This window comes from Apteryx rowi, unplaced genomic scaffold (assembly GCF_003343035.1).
Source record: "Apteryx rowi isolate R43461 unplaced genomic scaffold, aptRow1 scaffold_1, whole genome shotgun sequence".
Lineage (NCBI taxonomy): Eukaryota > Metazoa > Chordata > Aves > Apterygiformes > Apterygidae > Apteryx > Apteryx rowi.
Genome location: NW_020447196.1, coordinates 11,531,450 through 11,547,885, shown reverse-complemented (window position 1 = coordinate 11,547,885; position 16,436 = coordinate 11,531,450). Strand labels below are relative to the sequence as shown.

Below are 16,436 nucleotides of genomic sequence, written 5' to 3'. Positions count from 1 at the left end.
CAATTCTTACACGAGTGACTGTATGTTTCCTAGCCTTTAACTTCTTTTATTTGCAGCCTCAACTCCTACAAGGCCCAAATCAGCCATCATATCTTTGAGTGGTTATTGCTATGCCTATATATGAATAGGAAAAATATTTATGTGCAAAATGCTCTAAAATATTTTTCCACTTTCCTCCAATAATTATAACCAGGTAGAAAACATATTTTAAAAATATAAAATATTCCAGTATACTTTCGACAGTACATCTTATGATTTCTTTCAAAGATACTGTCTATTATTTTCTGAGCTGTGCTGTACAGAAAATAGCAAAGTGTTTAGAAAGTTACCTTTCCCACCGCTGTTTATTGAAACATTTAGAATATTCTATTTGATCCATTACACTTATCAGTAAAAGTCTGAATTATACTACATAATTTATCAGCTCCAGATAGGATTGGAAAAGACAGGCTGTGGTCCAACTAAAGCACAAGGCATCTTCTGCTTATCAGTTTCCTCAAATGTCATCTAAATTCTTAATTTATATTCCAAAATCTGTGTCAGCTTTCTGTCTTCCATCTTCATGAAACAAAAATTACACACTTCTTTCTATCATTTCAGAGATGAAAAAAGAGAAATACATTTTGCTTTATCTGTTGGAAACTAATATCCTCAGTTTAATTTGAATCCCATCTGTTCAAGTAGGAGCGACTTACCAAGGCACTAAGATCAAATCATCAAACCCCTTTGCCTCCCCAAAATAACACTGACACGTCAGGTCATGTAATCAACTCCTCTTTGCCTCATATAGAGGCTGATAAACTAAATATGATGCATGAACTACGGGGARAAAAAACAAGCTGATACACTCATGCTAGTGGAAAATGCCTAACAAGATAGAAGTTTCTACTAAAACTTTTTGAAGCCAGGTATTCAATATTCTGCTTCTTCCAGCTGGAAGAAAACAGGTCCTGCTTGACAGCTGAAAAAAAACCCAATCTGCTGATTTMCACAGCCTTAAACATTGACTTTGTTTTAAAAGATTGCATCCTCTCTTAAATCAAGTTGTGAGCCTTTCTTTTCCTAGCTCTGTTACTAAAAGTTTGATTTAATTGAATCTACAGCTCTCCATGTGATGTGACTGTCCTTTTCACACTAAGGTACTTATGACAGCCACAAGACAGTCACATGAAATTGCCTGTGCATCACAATTTCCAATTACACAAACGCAAGCCTGTTTTGAGAAGTCTTACAAAGAACTCTCAATGGAAGAAAAAAGAAAAAAATATATAATCTCTATGTATATGAGTAGTTCACAATTATTAGTTCAAGGACCCCCATTAGTAAAGTAGTATATTTTCAAGCGAGTCCTTCCCCCTACTTCTCCGGCACTCGAAGGAAACTGAGTGAGATTGGACTCTCGTGACCTGCAGTCAGTCCTTATGAAAACTCAAACACCCCTTAGCGAATTAGGCAAGGTGGAAAACCTACTGCAGGCCGGAGGTGACTGCGACTGGAATTTTCTCCCAYGTACGAACCACAGATCCCTCTTCTTCTTCTCTGGGGAAGAAGGGCAGTGTTGTCAGCGCTGACATGGTGCCAGGAGCATTTTTTTTTTTTTACGAGGTGGCGAGTGCCTTCTGCTGCGCTGCTCTGCGCTCGGGAGGCAATCAGTGCACTTCGCACGGCCAGAGCCCCGTGCAGTGAATTCGGAGCGGCAGCACGATCCGAGCTGCATCGCACCAGCTGCCCAGCTTGGGGAAAGGCTTTTGCCAGCCTGGTCTGCTGCTCCGTTGCCGGATGAAACAGAGTGCAACTCTTGAGGGGTTTTTTTTTCTTCTTTTTTAACAGTGCTGCACCAAAATTTTCAAATATAAGTTACATATATGGGGTTCTAAACAATCCCCAAGACTTTATGCATACTTGAAAGAGGGTGAAATGAATGTCAATAAAACGATGCAGGTAAGTGAAAGGAGGTCACGGCCCTCGGGGAGGATAGCTGAGCCGACGAAGGGCTCCCCACTGCCAAGAGGAGACGTGTCCTCCTTGTCCCTCTGCACATGGCCACATGGTTTCGTGCCATTTCTCATATGTCAGTTTTGGGAGACACTAGGCACTTCTGTGAGTCAATTCAACTCAGTAATCCAGCAARCTCCTTTTGCTGGGTTAATTTTCTGCTAGGTTAGGAAATTGGACAGATGTTTGAAGAGAGCGAGCTTAAAAGATAGGGGTAGGGAAGCATTCCCCTGGTAGGGCAGAGAGGTGTGCAGCCGGGCGGCTGGGGGCATGTTAGATATTCCCCTTGGGTGACGGAGAGCCAACGCATCCCGTCTCCCCATTACCTCCCACTGCGAGTGCAGCCCAGACCAAAGGAACTCACAGCAGTTTCCTAGAATTTCTGATGGGACCGAGACCTTTTTGTTTCTTACAGGAAAAAAAACAGGTTTGAAAAAACAGATCTATTTGGAAGTGCTGCAAGTTTCCGACTGAACCACATGGCTTTTCTGCCGGAAGGTGCTACAGCCACCCCCTTAGCCCCAAGGCTAAGAACAACGCCTTTCACCCAGCGTTATCTGAAAGCACTACCTCTGGAAGTGGAGAACGGCACCGTACAAGACCTGGTGATTATCTRTCTTTTAAGGCAGTAAGGTGATGCCTTAACATTATTTGACCACTGTGAGAAATCAGCAGCACAGCGAAAAGCCTTGCTATCTCTRCTTCCCTGCTCAGCTATGCGGCTGCCTTGGACCTGCTGCAAGGGCTGCTGCAAAAATCGATGGAGACAACTTGCCAGTTACGTCAAGAAAGTCTAAATCAGGCCTGTTTCACCATCAGCACAGATTTTATGGTCTTTCTCTTGGATTCTCAAACATTTAATGACATTAATGGAAGTCTCTGGACTTCCAGATACTAGAGACACACTTTCAACAAATTCCCCTGAAAAATATCTCTTATTTCAGCACTAACCATCTATCACTCGCAGCCCATTTAAAAGACAGAAAACCTCTATGGAAACTATGATCTCCCTTCAGCTTGTCTCTCCCATAAGTTTTGGATTTTATCAAGGATCCATTAACGCAAGTATACGAGACAATTCAGTAATTTGTAAGACAATAAAAACTAAGGTACAGGAAGATAATATAGTTACAGGATAATACAGTTAACAGGATTTCTGTCGCTTCTCACGGGTGCAACAGCACGGCCGGACACCATACCTCAAAACACTCCTTGCCTCAAGCTGCTCTGCCTGCCCACAGGTTCCAGACACGCAATTAAGCGCCAGTGCCAAGGGAAACGTCGAAGCAGCAACGGCTTCAGCCTTGTACGGTTTCTAATCGTCCCTCCTTGCCTTGCTAGCGCTACGCAGACCTACTGCTGCTCTGACGCGCAGCGCCCGCCGTCCCACGCAGAGCGGCAGGCCCGCGTCCCMGACTGCTTCTCTGCCCGGCGGCGGCTGAATCACCTGCCAAAAGAGCGTTATGCCCATGCGGAAACAACGCTGAAGTGAGACATTAGGCCAAACACCTCTAATTATCTATCTACAGATATCCCTACAGGCTGGCGCACGCTGTTCCAGCAGAGAAGGTCCCCTCTACGGCGTCAATGGCCTGGCTGCCGTTGTCCTCCGTGATATTTAGATTAAGATATTAAGAGGAGAAACTCAAAGGAGGAGGACTGAAAGTTGAGAAGGAAAGTGTATTGGAAGAAAATTTAATTAGGGTCTTTTAGTTCTTTAGAGGACTGTGGAAAGCGTGCGAATGAACTTACAGGGCTGCAGAGACCCACGCCTCCCCGAAGCATATGGCGCCACAACTTTCCTTCAACACTTTTGACTCAGTTGCACAAAATTTTGCGGTAAACCCAAACTGAACGGAAACAGCACATCTGATTTTTACAGTCTAGTTACTGCTAATATCAAATATTCGTTACTCCCAAGCAGGTAACTATAGCAACAAATGCAATGTGGCTACATGTAAAGGTGCTGAGGAACAAAACAAAAAAATGGTAAAAAAAAACCTTTATGCCTATGTCAATTCTTTTAATTGTTTAACCTTCTTTAGAATTGCCACTACAGCTGTCAACTATTTAAAATATCTGCAAATGATTAATTTAGTAAAATATTATGGAGACACTAAACAACTTCTGTACACACACACTAGAAGAATCCCATTCGTCTCTGAAAACTGCAATCAAAAATAATTTCCAATTAAAATACTTTCTGACAAGAAGAAGAAAATTAATTTAAATTTTAGCTCTAGGACGAAAGGAGAACAAGCAACGTCATGTTTCATTTTCTTCAGTCTGTCACTTCARTTCTCTTTTGAGGAGGACTTATTTTGAGATGATATAATTACTATCCTGAAATGGCAGTTTTAAATATACATGACAGATGTTTATTAAATTGAAATACATTTGGAATAAAATGTACTTCCCCTCCTTTTCACCGCAGCAGCAAAGGCCAGATTCTGGAGCCTCTTTTCTGCTCTAGTTTCTTAAATTTGAAATATTTTCATGATTGTCAATGGAAGTAYCCCCATTTCAAGGACTGTAACTCTTCTCTTCCACCATCCCCATGTAACTTCATTTCAGCTGACATGTTGCCTGGACTATCTAAGTGTACTTCTGAATACAGCAACATCCCAGTATAAATACCATAAGAAAAATTAAGGGGACAAGGACATTTAATTCCTACATGGTGAATAACATCTCAGCCAGGACAAGTTCTGGTCTCTTATTCTAATAATCATCAAATCAGCACCATCAGGCAACCTACTCTGAAGTCATCACATGTCAAAAAAAGAAAAATCAACATTCATAAATAGTGGTCCATGGTACCATCATCCTACAAGGCAGAATTCATATTTCAGATGAGCCATCTCTTTAAAATGACAGTATAATATGGCACTAACTTGAAGTGTTTACAAATCACTTTCTGAGTAAGCAACATCTTCCCTTAAGAGTGATTTATATAGGGTCCTGAAGGCGTTACCTTGCACTTGTTCTGCAGGGAGAATGATGCTTTACGGATTTCCTCTGAAGGAAATTGAGTTTGTCMTTAAAAAAAAATTCCATGCTACAAGACAGATCAAATTAAAGGTGTCAAAAGCAAACTGTAAAATGTAATCAGCAAAACTGAATTATATGCATAAGCGGCAGTATTTTGATCACTGACAGAGCATGCCATGATCTTCCAGCAAGGGAAATCAGTAATTTAGGGAACGTTCACACCCAGATCAAAACAGTACATAACTTGCGTATAAAGAAAAGACTAGCCCCTCCGTGGTGCACTGAGCTGCTTTAATCCTACAGTAATCAACCACATGATTGCATGACTTCATCTGCGCTTCAGGTTTTGAGCTTCTGAAATGCTTCTGTATACATAATCTGTATACAATGTCCAACATTTCCAGCCAGAACCAGATTCAAAGGCTGCCACTGGTCTCTCTGGAACATTCCAGCTATGTTTTAATTAAGACTTCAATTTTCTCACTTTGCCTAATATATAACAATAAAAAACACTCAAGTAGGCAAAAAAGTCACGTGAATGTATTGCAAGTGAAATACTACTAGATTCTCTAGTCCAAAAAAGAAACAGAAGAGAACGTGATTGACATGACCCTTTATGCTTGTACGTGCTTAATACAACAACCTATCCAACCCCAGCAATTTATCCATCTCTAGGTCTCTTCAAAGGGACATTTCTTCAGATTGCTGTGTATTTACCTGTGTTTAGCTGTGCCAAGAACTCAAAGGTAAAATTCAAACAATATATACTTGCTTTATTCACATTCTTCCTTCTTAGATTACCTTTTCATAGATTTACTGAGAATATAAAAAGAAAAATAAAAACTAATGTTATGCATGTACTCTAACGAGTTTTTTTCCTTTGAATACAGATTTATGTATTTCAGTATTATGGACTCTGAGGACCACTGGATATTGACACAACTAAACAGAGAAATGCTACCTAATGCTTCTTACAGAAACCAGCAGAACACAAGTACACTGAGAGCAAAAGCTGCAAGCCCCTGTTTTAATTCATGTTATTGTACTTAGATACTCCAGCACAAAGGACAGGTACAATTATGCAGAATTTAGAGAGAAAGGAGAATTTTCTGGTTGATATTAAGATAAAAATCTCCTGTGGAACAGCACATTTTAAATAGGTTTTGCTACATACACTCTAAAAATAGAAAGTCATAATAAAACAGGAAAGATGAAAGGAAGACAAAATGAAACGAGATAGATGAACCTGTTATCTGATTGGCACTTGCGGGAATCAAAAGTAATAGCATTGATGCCAGTGTTCTTCCACAATAACAGCACTGGAAAATCTAAATTACACTAGTGAAACACCAAAAATAACTTTATATTTATCCAATAGCACCATTTTTATTGAAAAAACTGGGAAAAGAATCAGGACTTAAATCACAGTTTTATAACCAGATTCCTTTTTTTTTTTTTCCTTCTTCCTGCCTCATTCCAGATGTTTTCCTTTCTACCCTCTGAACAGCAGAGAGGTTAAGTACTAAAACATTCTAAAAGCATTGGTACTCAGTGCAAAAATCACATTTTTAAGATAGAAATCTCCAAAAGCCTTTTTCAAGCAATATTAACCTACATATATTTCATACATATTGTTCCTTATTACTTCCACAGCRAGAAGAAATTCATCTCACCCAGGCAACAAAACCTGTCTGGAAACTGGGGATATTTGAAGAGAAAGAGGTGAATAAGTCTACATGGCACRCTGGGAGAGACACGTACTTCTAGCTTTTGCAGGCATATTCCTTGGCCACAGGAAAGGACTGGAAGACATGGGAAGTGTGGGTCTTTCAGATTTTCTTTGCTTTTGCCCCTTCCAATCCTCTTTCTCCTGAACTGAAACCATTGATCCAGACACCTACAAAACACATGGGATGGCTCCAATCTCGACTTTAAGTTTTCCTGTTTTTGGTTGTAGCTGAGCTTTTGGGCCCTTTGTACTAGTAGAATAATGTGACAGCGTTGAGCRATACCTTACCAAGCTCTTCCAGCAAAATCTATCACTTGAAATTTTGTTGTGTTAAGTATATAATTTTTTTCACCCGTCTCCGAGATTTGTCATTTGTCACAGTAGGATTTTAACATCTAGACATCCATAGAGCTAATATTCCTTTCAWTTTTTTTTTAAATAAAGAAACTCTAGACAAAATGAGATAACACGTTTCAGTTATCAGCCCCTATTCAAAGTTTATGGGCAGCTGCTATCATTCTTTGAGTGCCTCTTATTAAATGTCTTGAGGAAGATTTTTTTTAAATCTYTCTGCAGTACAGCAGTGTCAGAGAAACTCATGATATTTAGATGAGTGACATGTCTAGAGGATCAGCAAACTATCTGCCACAGGAGCTAGTGACACCACAAACCTTAATCCAAAGCATGGGAGGGAGGATATCAAAATGCAAAACTGCAAAACTGAAACCGAAAGTTTGAAAATCCAKCACACTTTTTCTTGTGGAAAATATGGAGTCTACCCAGCACGCAAGCTATTACAGGAGTATATTTTTTTAAATAATGCTTGGAGTAATTGGTAGTTGAGAGTCCTCTGTTTTTTGTGCTGCGGTGTGGTCGATAACACATTCTAGAGGAAGAGGGAGCCGGCAGCCTACCAACCACATACCTCCAAGGCGCTCGTGAAGAGCCGTAACATTCTTTGTCTTTCCTCCTATTTAGGATAAAACCCGTAGGGAGAAAGGAAGTAGAAAAAGACTCCTCCGAGCGACAGCTGGGCTTTTTACGTAGTTCATCAACACAGGCCGTGAAAACATGGCCTTCAGAAGCTCTGCCTGTTAAGTGGTTAGGTACACCACCTCTAACCTACAGCTTAAAAAGCTTAAAAAAGTGTAGGTAGTGATTATCACAGCTTGTATGGGGTGAACCTACCCAGGAGCAACCACATGAGGATGTGGGCTGGATGGCATGAGCAGCCAGTGATGGCCAGGAGCTTCCACTGGCAGAGCTGCTGCCCCCAGAGCAGAGCTCTGGCCGCAGAGGACAACCTGCGCCGCCCTCCCCGGCAATGCAAGGCTTTGAGAACAAGCAATAGCTCATTAAGTGTGCCTTTTATTCTACAAAGCAAGCGGACGTGCTTCTTCACCCAGTGGATGTTTTCCAGCAGTAGGAGTCTTACACGATGATCTTTCGTCAAAAGAATATGAACATTCAGCGATTAATCTGCCTCGCGATGCTGATATTACATTCTCCGTCCAGAACRAGTCACTATCCCTTGGTGAAATGGCTGCCTGTGAAGCTCCGGATGTGATATGTTGTTCATCACTCACAGATGGCAATAGAAAAGAAAATTTGGTCCCTATTAATTGCAGATTTTTTTWTTTTTTTTAACAAAATCTGACTACTAAACTATGTGTTGAAGTAAATTAAAGTAAAAAAAGATAGTAACAATATAATGAAAGGTTTGGAGAAATTCTGCCACTACAGGTTTATGCAAATCAGTCTTATTTTTATGAAGATTTTTTCTAATGTTCTCGCAATGGGAACCATTATTATTTCCAACCAGAATGATACTTCTTATATTTTGACATATCATCTTTAGTTCTATATATCTCTTTTACACAACCTCCTTCAAGATTTGAGAACGGGTTAATGAACTCTCTCATCAAAAGCATAATAGGAAATACACTGCGAATTACTGGTACATACCATAAAAAGACTTTCCTTCTCCCTGCATACATTTAAGCAATGCAGGAAAGCAGTTCATCGTTAGCTTAACTTTAATTATGAGTTTACATCTCACTAACAAGCACTTTCCAACTCTCTGCCCATTCGTCCATGAGCTAGCATTATAACTGCAATTTTTCTCCTTCCCATCCCTCATTTCCCCAATAACTAGACTTCTGTTTCGATGACAGCATAGTTCCAAATATTTTGAAACAGGCCTTTTATTTAACACAAACTAATGATTGGGTCTTCATACAGCACTGAAACCCATCTCCACCCTCCCTGGTAATTCTCAGTGCAGATTCAGGCTCCTTGCAAATAAAACGCAAAGATATTACAAATATTCCCGGACTCGTGAAAATATTTTAAAGCCACAAACTTCTAAATATATTTGTCYGGTTGTAATATGCAAAATTATTAATATGTCAATTGTATTATTGATAGCAGCAATTACTATATTATTCCACCTTTTATAACAATTTCTACATGAGGAGTTAAATGCTTTTTACAAAAATTAGATTGAAATGACACAAGTAAAAACCTCTCAGCAAAAATTAAAAAAAAGTTTTGGCTTTTTCTTTTATGATTTGGATATAATCCAAAAAAGTTTGATTTAGGTGAATTTAAGAATATTTTTGTGATTTAGATTAATTTTATCTTTGATTTTGACCTGTTCATGTTTTGTTGTCCTAAGCTTGCATTTTTAAACTATTCATTTTGAGCCAATATCTGCAATGGAAAAAAAATGGTTTGTTAAAAATAAATAAATAAATAAATAAATACATATATATATATACACATATATATCCAGACAGTTCTAGTCTCTGGGGGTATTGGCCTTAGCAAAGCTGGCTTCAAACTGAATCATCATGGTGTTTCTCGAGGTAAAAGGAGGTGGCAAGAGGCTGCATGTCAGATGAAAGATCTGTGCCAGAAGGCTCTGCTCGAGATGTGAATAGTTCGGAGATTGCTGTGCAGGCAGGAGCTATGGGAAGAGGGCTGAAACGCATCCGTTCCTTCGTGAATGCAGCTCCAAGAGATCAACCTCCTGTCCCACAACGCGCTTGTTCACAGGACCGTAATCCACATCGCACTGGGCTTTGAATACTGAAATACTTTCTCTCCATCGTTTTATAAACAGAGTATTTCAAAAGATTAATATTAATTTGCTGTATGTAAGATGACACATGGAGAGGGACAGTATAACTTTATTCAATGGACCTGCAAAATGTGGCATCAATCACAAAGCAAGATTGTTAGAAAGACCAAATGTGGCTTCCTTCACGTCCTTAAAAATCACTGATATTTGAGATACAGTATACTGTGGAATAATCTCTGAAAAAGACTGACTGAAGACCCATTGCTCCCCACATTTAAAGGCATCAGAAACAATAGTATAAGGAACGCATTAATCGGGGGAAGAGGATGAATGCCTTGTTTGCCTTGTATTATAACTGGAAAAAGAAATAAGAAATACTGCCATATCTGTCCTTAAAAAAAAATCCAGGCCATAGAAACTGAGGTCCAGCTAAGGATTTACTGTATTGCAAAATAAGGTAAAGGTGGGTGAGTTGGAATTTTGTCAGAGAAGACAAGACAAAATGATACAATTATTCCAGCTCAGAGCCAACATGCTCCAAGATATACGTTTGCCTACAATCACTGTAAATATGAATATTTTAGAGGTTAATATGAGGATCAAATGTGTAATGCATTTGCTGAAAAGATTAATATCTTTCATTAAAAATGATAGTGTACTGTTGGTTCGGCATTTGCATTTAGATCGAGTAAGTAATAAGTGTATTGACTGCTTAAGACWCATATCTCTAAAACAGAAAATAAAGATAAAGAGGATACTGGCCATCTGCAGAAGTGGACCAGCATTTTCTATTTCCTACTGCTCCCCCTTCAGAGAACTTAGGTCCTATCAACAAGAAAGCTATGATTTACTTACCACAGAAGAGCTGGTTGAATACTGTGAAGAATATTTATGCATGCACTCATTCTCTCATGCAAGCAATGTATCGGTGAATACATATCTGTGGACTGCTGTTGACTTGAAAAATTGCTAGCCAATGTACAGTCATTCATCAGCGCATAGACAGGAATGGGTATTTGCCAATTGTTATATAGTGCTTTGTTTGTTTGCTTGTTTTCGTTAAAAACTCAAAGCCATCCAGGCAAGCGGGAGGCTTAGCAAACCATTCCACGATTGCAAGCCGTCTACATCAACATCAGCTAGTCTAACTGTAGGTTTCCAGTGGTTCATGGCATAAATCTATCAGCTCCATGATTTCAAGTAATAAGGAGAGCGAGAGGTATACATGACATAAATAATGGTAGTTTGATGTACCAACATTGGTTCAAAAGCCTTCAGAATCTAGGAGGTGCTTACTGAAATGCTGCTATGGCTTAAGAGGGTCACGGAGAGTCAGCCTCTCTGGAGATCGCCCAACATTTTATTTCACTGAAATCAGCCCAGAGTTTCTTAGGTACTCAAATTGATTTTCCTGAGAAGCAGTGTATAAAAGCATGTGCGAAAGCATACAGTCCAGCATGTAGTAGACATCTCAAACTGTCGTTTAACTTTATTCCAAATTAAGCACAGCAGTTCCTAATAAAAGCAAAAGCATACTATTCCTCAAACTCTGAGGAGTAAAGTATTTCACTCACGCAACTGTGGTGGTAGCTTTCTTATAGTACTACAGTCATTCTGAATTTATACAAACCAGATAGCTATTTTCTTACAGAGAAGGGGTCTGTAACASCGGCAAAACAGCATTGTGGGTAAGCAGAAAAAACAATTACTGTTTCAAGGAAGTTGGAAAAGAGTTGATTCTACAAGTGTACAAGTGCTTTCCCCTACTACGCATATGAGGAGCATTATTTTTCTTTCACTGCAGGCAAGTGTCACTTTGAAATGGACTCTCCATCCCTGAAATACAAAACTCGGGACATTTCCTCAAGATTCTTTTCCTTTTTTTTTCATCTGCTGCGCTCTATATCGGGTCATTTAGACCATACACTTTGGTGGAGGGCATCCTTCCCCTGTGAATCTATGAATCAAAATGTATTCTCCAGCGGATATCTGGAGGTATAATTTGCCCCCTAACACTCTTCAATCTTTCTTGCTGACACATTCAAGGATGCTTAACTCCCACAAGAAAAAAATGCACATTAATCTTCAAAAATATGTCCTTACCTGCCTTCTCAAAATGAAAATGGATGTTCTTCGATAAATTATCTGAGTTTTGCTGAAAACCCTGAGGGGCATGCACTTTTGTAAACAATTTTGAATCTGAAAAATTTATAAATAAAAATACACTGATAGATTCAGGCCAGACAAATCCTGCAAGATGCTGAGCCTTTCTCTGGAAGCCTGAAGCACTCCCAGCTCCCATCAACAGATGGCACTAGGGATCAGCGGCACTCAGCAGCTTGCTGGATGTGCCCTGGGGGATTACTCAACATGCCTTCTTCTGCAGACGGGAGGGAATGACTTCTTCACTTAACACTTTTGTAGGTGATACTATACTATGGAAATAGCGCCAAAGCAAACACTTTCACCCATCCATGCTAAATTAAACACCCAGGCTTGTTAAACAAGTCCAATTACTGTTGAAGCTATGGAAAACCCTGATTCATGAAAACTGGATGCGGCTGTAAGATCTTAAGACACGATATCTCACCACTCTATCTATTTTGATACCGTGTCATGTTTTATGTATCTTCTGAGCAACGAAAATAACTAGTAATGTTGGGGATGTGAAAGCAGACAGGCAACCCAGAGAAAAGACCTCAGACCCCCTTCATATTTCTAGATACATATTTCTAGTATAGAAAGAAGGCAGTACTAAAGAGAGCGCGATGACTTTCAGAGTTTGTATTCCTTCTCRCTGATGCACAGAACTGCTCTGCAATCACCCGTGGAGGAGAAGTCGCTTGACACACCTTAGAGCCTTCCCATCTCCATACTCTCTGTATTTATGATATAAATAGAAAATATTATATATATATATTTATGATATAAAGGGTATATATATATATATATTTATATATGCATATGCATAGAAAAAAGTCCTAATAACCACAAGTTAGAGAAAAAGATACTCTAAAGACTCTGAAGAATTTAACACCATTGTCTTCCTTTTGAGCTGATCCTGTGTAGCTAATAGAAACTGTTTCACTGAGCAGAAGGAGCTGGTTCACCAGAAACAAGTTCACCCTTTTTCTTTTTTCCCTTTCTTTTAGATTTTATTTAAAGCAGAAAGCATCTACTGAGAATTCACTTTTAATCCTGAAGTATTACTAGAAAAAAATGTTTGATTTGATTTTTATCTCCTTAAAATTAAGCTAAATGTTTGCTTTTGCATGCTGAGATTCTCCCACATATATTGAATCAGATACAAAATCTAAGCTCTCTAGACACCCAAACTTTGTTTTACTTTAGGGTGAATACCTGGGTTTTGATTCATTGCACTGAAACAAGAATTTCCAAGGCTATAGCATGGCAACCCCTCTCAAAATGTAGAAGCATGAAAAAATAATAAAGATTATAGCATATGTTCAAAACCTTCCGGATACATTGCATCTCCACATCTCAGTGTCTCTCACTGGGCAATATCCCCAGTTTCCTGTTCCCTCTGAAATATGAACATGAAAGAAATGATACTTAAAATAAAAAATAGCAGTTTACATTCTGTTGATGTAGCTTAAGTGAAATAGAAGGCTTCCCAAAAGCATCAGCATCTAGCAATGGTTAAAATTATTAAAAGAGTTGGAAAACAAGAGTAACTTTTATCAGCATTTTATCTCACTGTAAAACAGTTTATATCAACCTCTAGCGCATACACGAGTAATGATAAACAGCTTTCTCCCCTCTCCATGTCCATTCTAAACAAGTTTTTCTCTCAAATTCAGCTACTCAATTGGTGTTCAGGGCTAATACAGTTTTAACTAATATACCCTACAAGGAACAACTAAGAAAATCCACTTTTGACTGGCAATAGTTTTTACGATGCAAATAAAAGATAACATAGCTAGTGAAAGACAGCAAAACACAAGGCGGCTGGCATGCTACAGAGAGGGGGCGAGTAGGACTCTGTCCTGGCCACCAGTCTCCCAGCATGCCTGAAGTCGCTTCTCCAAGCCTGGCGACACACATATCTATACACCCCACCCCTACGCAGCAGCTGGACAGAGCTCCCCTCCACCAGCTGTTACTTCTTGCTCTCCCTACCTGAGGCAGAGATGATCCTTTTACAATAATTCGATTTCATGAGCTGGTGAAACACCTAGAGATAGTTCCAGTATTGGGATTATGTTGCTACCCTGAATTATTTGGAATAGGATTATTAGGCCACTTGCTCCTAAAAGCTATTATTATGATTAAAAATAGGTGTTGTACATCTTTGCCTGTGAACGACTAACTCCACGGGTCCAAGCAAGGAGGCATGAATACCAGCTGCTACACAAGACATATGTGAGCAGGAAGGGGGAGAAGAGGCCGAACCTGCTAAGACGACAGAGGTCATGCCACAATACAGAGCAGCTTGTGCAGAAATAGAAAGCTTACACTTTTTCTGCAAGACTTTCACCTGAAAAGTCAATATTAGACTGAAATTTAACTGCAGATAATGCTTTTTAGTGTTAAAATTTTACACAGCCTTATATTCTGGCTCATAAAACATTCAGCATTTGCAGCAACAACAAAAATTACTTTGTAGTTTCAACAAGACTGCAGTTTGCCATGCCACCTTCAAAGCAAAGGTATTGGATCAACTATTATTAAAAATCATGGGGAATTCAGATCTTGCTTTCAGGATATACTACCCAGCAGTAATACCCGTTCGATTGAGGCCAGATTTCTTGCATGGGGACAGCATCATTATTTCATGAATCACCAGTGACCTTTGGAAGATACTAGGAAAAGCAGGCATGTTCATTCCCTTCCATTGATTTTCCAATTTTGAGTAAATTGGTTTAATCTGGGGAATGGTTACCTATTAGGAATAAAAATACCCAAACTGACTTTAGAAAATAGTATAAAGCTTTTGAACTTAAACAATGAAGTTAGAAAGGAAACTTGAGGCATAAAGGCAGTGATTATATATATCTTCATTTGGGCATGATCCTGTGGCCACCCAGACAAGAATGAAAGAATTGGAATCACTCTGAATTTAAAAGACAGATTTACAGCCCAGACCATAGTTTTACTGGAAYGTATGTCTGTTTTACCCATTGAATATCTGCTGTTGGAAAAGCTTGCAGAAAAATTGAAGTCACTTAAAAATGGGAAGTGGCATGGGCATCAYTTCCACCTGGTYAAAATGAGAAATAGRTGCTGAATATTGAGAATATTGCATAGTCCTATATCTAACATTTAAAAGACAAGTTCAGTAAATCTTCACATTCACTCAAAATACGATAGGGGTTATGGGCAAAAAGTTAAGATCTTTAGATTTGCCTGAAGGAGCCTGCAAGGAAAGAACCTTGTCATCACCAGGCACCTAAGAGCATACTGGGGTACGTGACYGAGGGAACTGCTGATTCATACAGTTACTGTTTAGGTCATCATCACGGCAGCATATATATAATTATTCCACTAAGTCCATTCAACAAAAAAGAAAATTCTAGAGAGGCATTTAAAGAACCAAACTATGACCAGCGCAAACTCATGGTAGACTGCACATACAATTTTTTTGTTTGTTTGTTTCCAAACAGTTAATTGATAACTATAGGTCAAATTCCATTTATTCCTGGGATCTTTGCCCTCAGCACTCAACATTGGATGTCTTGTCCAGAAATGATGAACAACCAGATTTATAAATGGTGATCATGGCAGATGATTTCTTATACCAAAATAAGAAAGAAAGTTCTGTAAAAAGACTTCACAACGTTCGACATCTGAACCCCACCCCCTTAGACACTCTGAACCTCTCTTCRTATCCCAGGTGATGATTATAAGCCTGAACGTTGAGCTGTCAGGCCGACGACAGGAAAGTGTTCACTTACCTCACGATCCAACAGTACCGGTGACACCACTGTGACGATGTCCCCCTTCTCTGGATCAATATAGAACATGTTTGGAGATGGTTTGGTAGGCGTCTGTTTAAGGATGTTATAGCGCAGAAGAGCGTTGTCTGTGCTAGAGTCGTCAGCATCGAATGCTGTCATCCGCATCACAGTAGTTCCTACAAAAAAGGTGGAAAGACAACAGAATGCAATTAGGGAGGACATGTAAAATTATTCTGCTTTCACATGTGAGAACCATGTGTGTATAAAACATAATTATCTCACTGAGACCACTAAGTAATTTCACTTCATAGTTAATCTGTAATTATATTTGTCTTTTTATTTGCTACTGAGCCAAGAACAGAAGATGTGCTTCTAGTCTGCAGCAGACAAATGACTCCAACACAAGTTCCCCATATCTGTAAACTTTGTTACCACCTACGTTAATGGCATTTCACTAAATGAACTACAGATGTATCTTCCACACTTTGACTTCTACTGGTAGAAAGTCTACAGGATAGCCACGATGAAGACACTGAAGTAAGAGAAAGGTCTCTAGAGCATACAGACATGCTACAGGGTGAACACTGTTGATTGCACAGCATCTTAAATGATGTACAGAGAAAAAAGACTCCCATCCTCTTCCACATCACATTAACAGGGAGGACCGAGGTGCTGCTAATTCTCCTGTTCGCTGGTGCAGCACGTACTCCTGCATCGTTTC

The 16,436-nt window shown here is 39.3% G+C and overlaps 1 protein-coding gene across 1 annotated transcript in view; it reads right to left on the bottom strand.

The window, feature by feature from the left end:
• CDH13 (cadherin 13) overlaps positions 1 to 16,436 on the bottom strand; it is a 488,994-nt gene that overhangs the window by 118,234 nt on the left and 354,324 nt on the right. Inside the window, exon 7 of the mRNA XM_026059344.1 lies at positions 15,713 to 15,891. Coding sequence (XP_025915129.1) covers positions 15,713 to 15,891 — 179 coding nt within the window. The remainder of the gene's footprint in view (positions 1 to 15,712; positions 15,892 to 16,436) is intronic.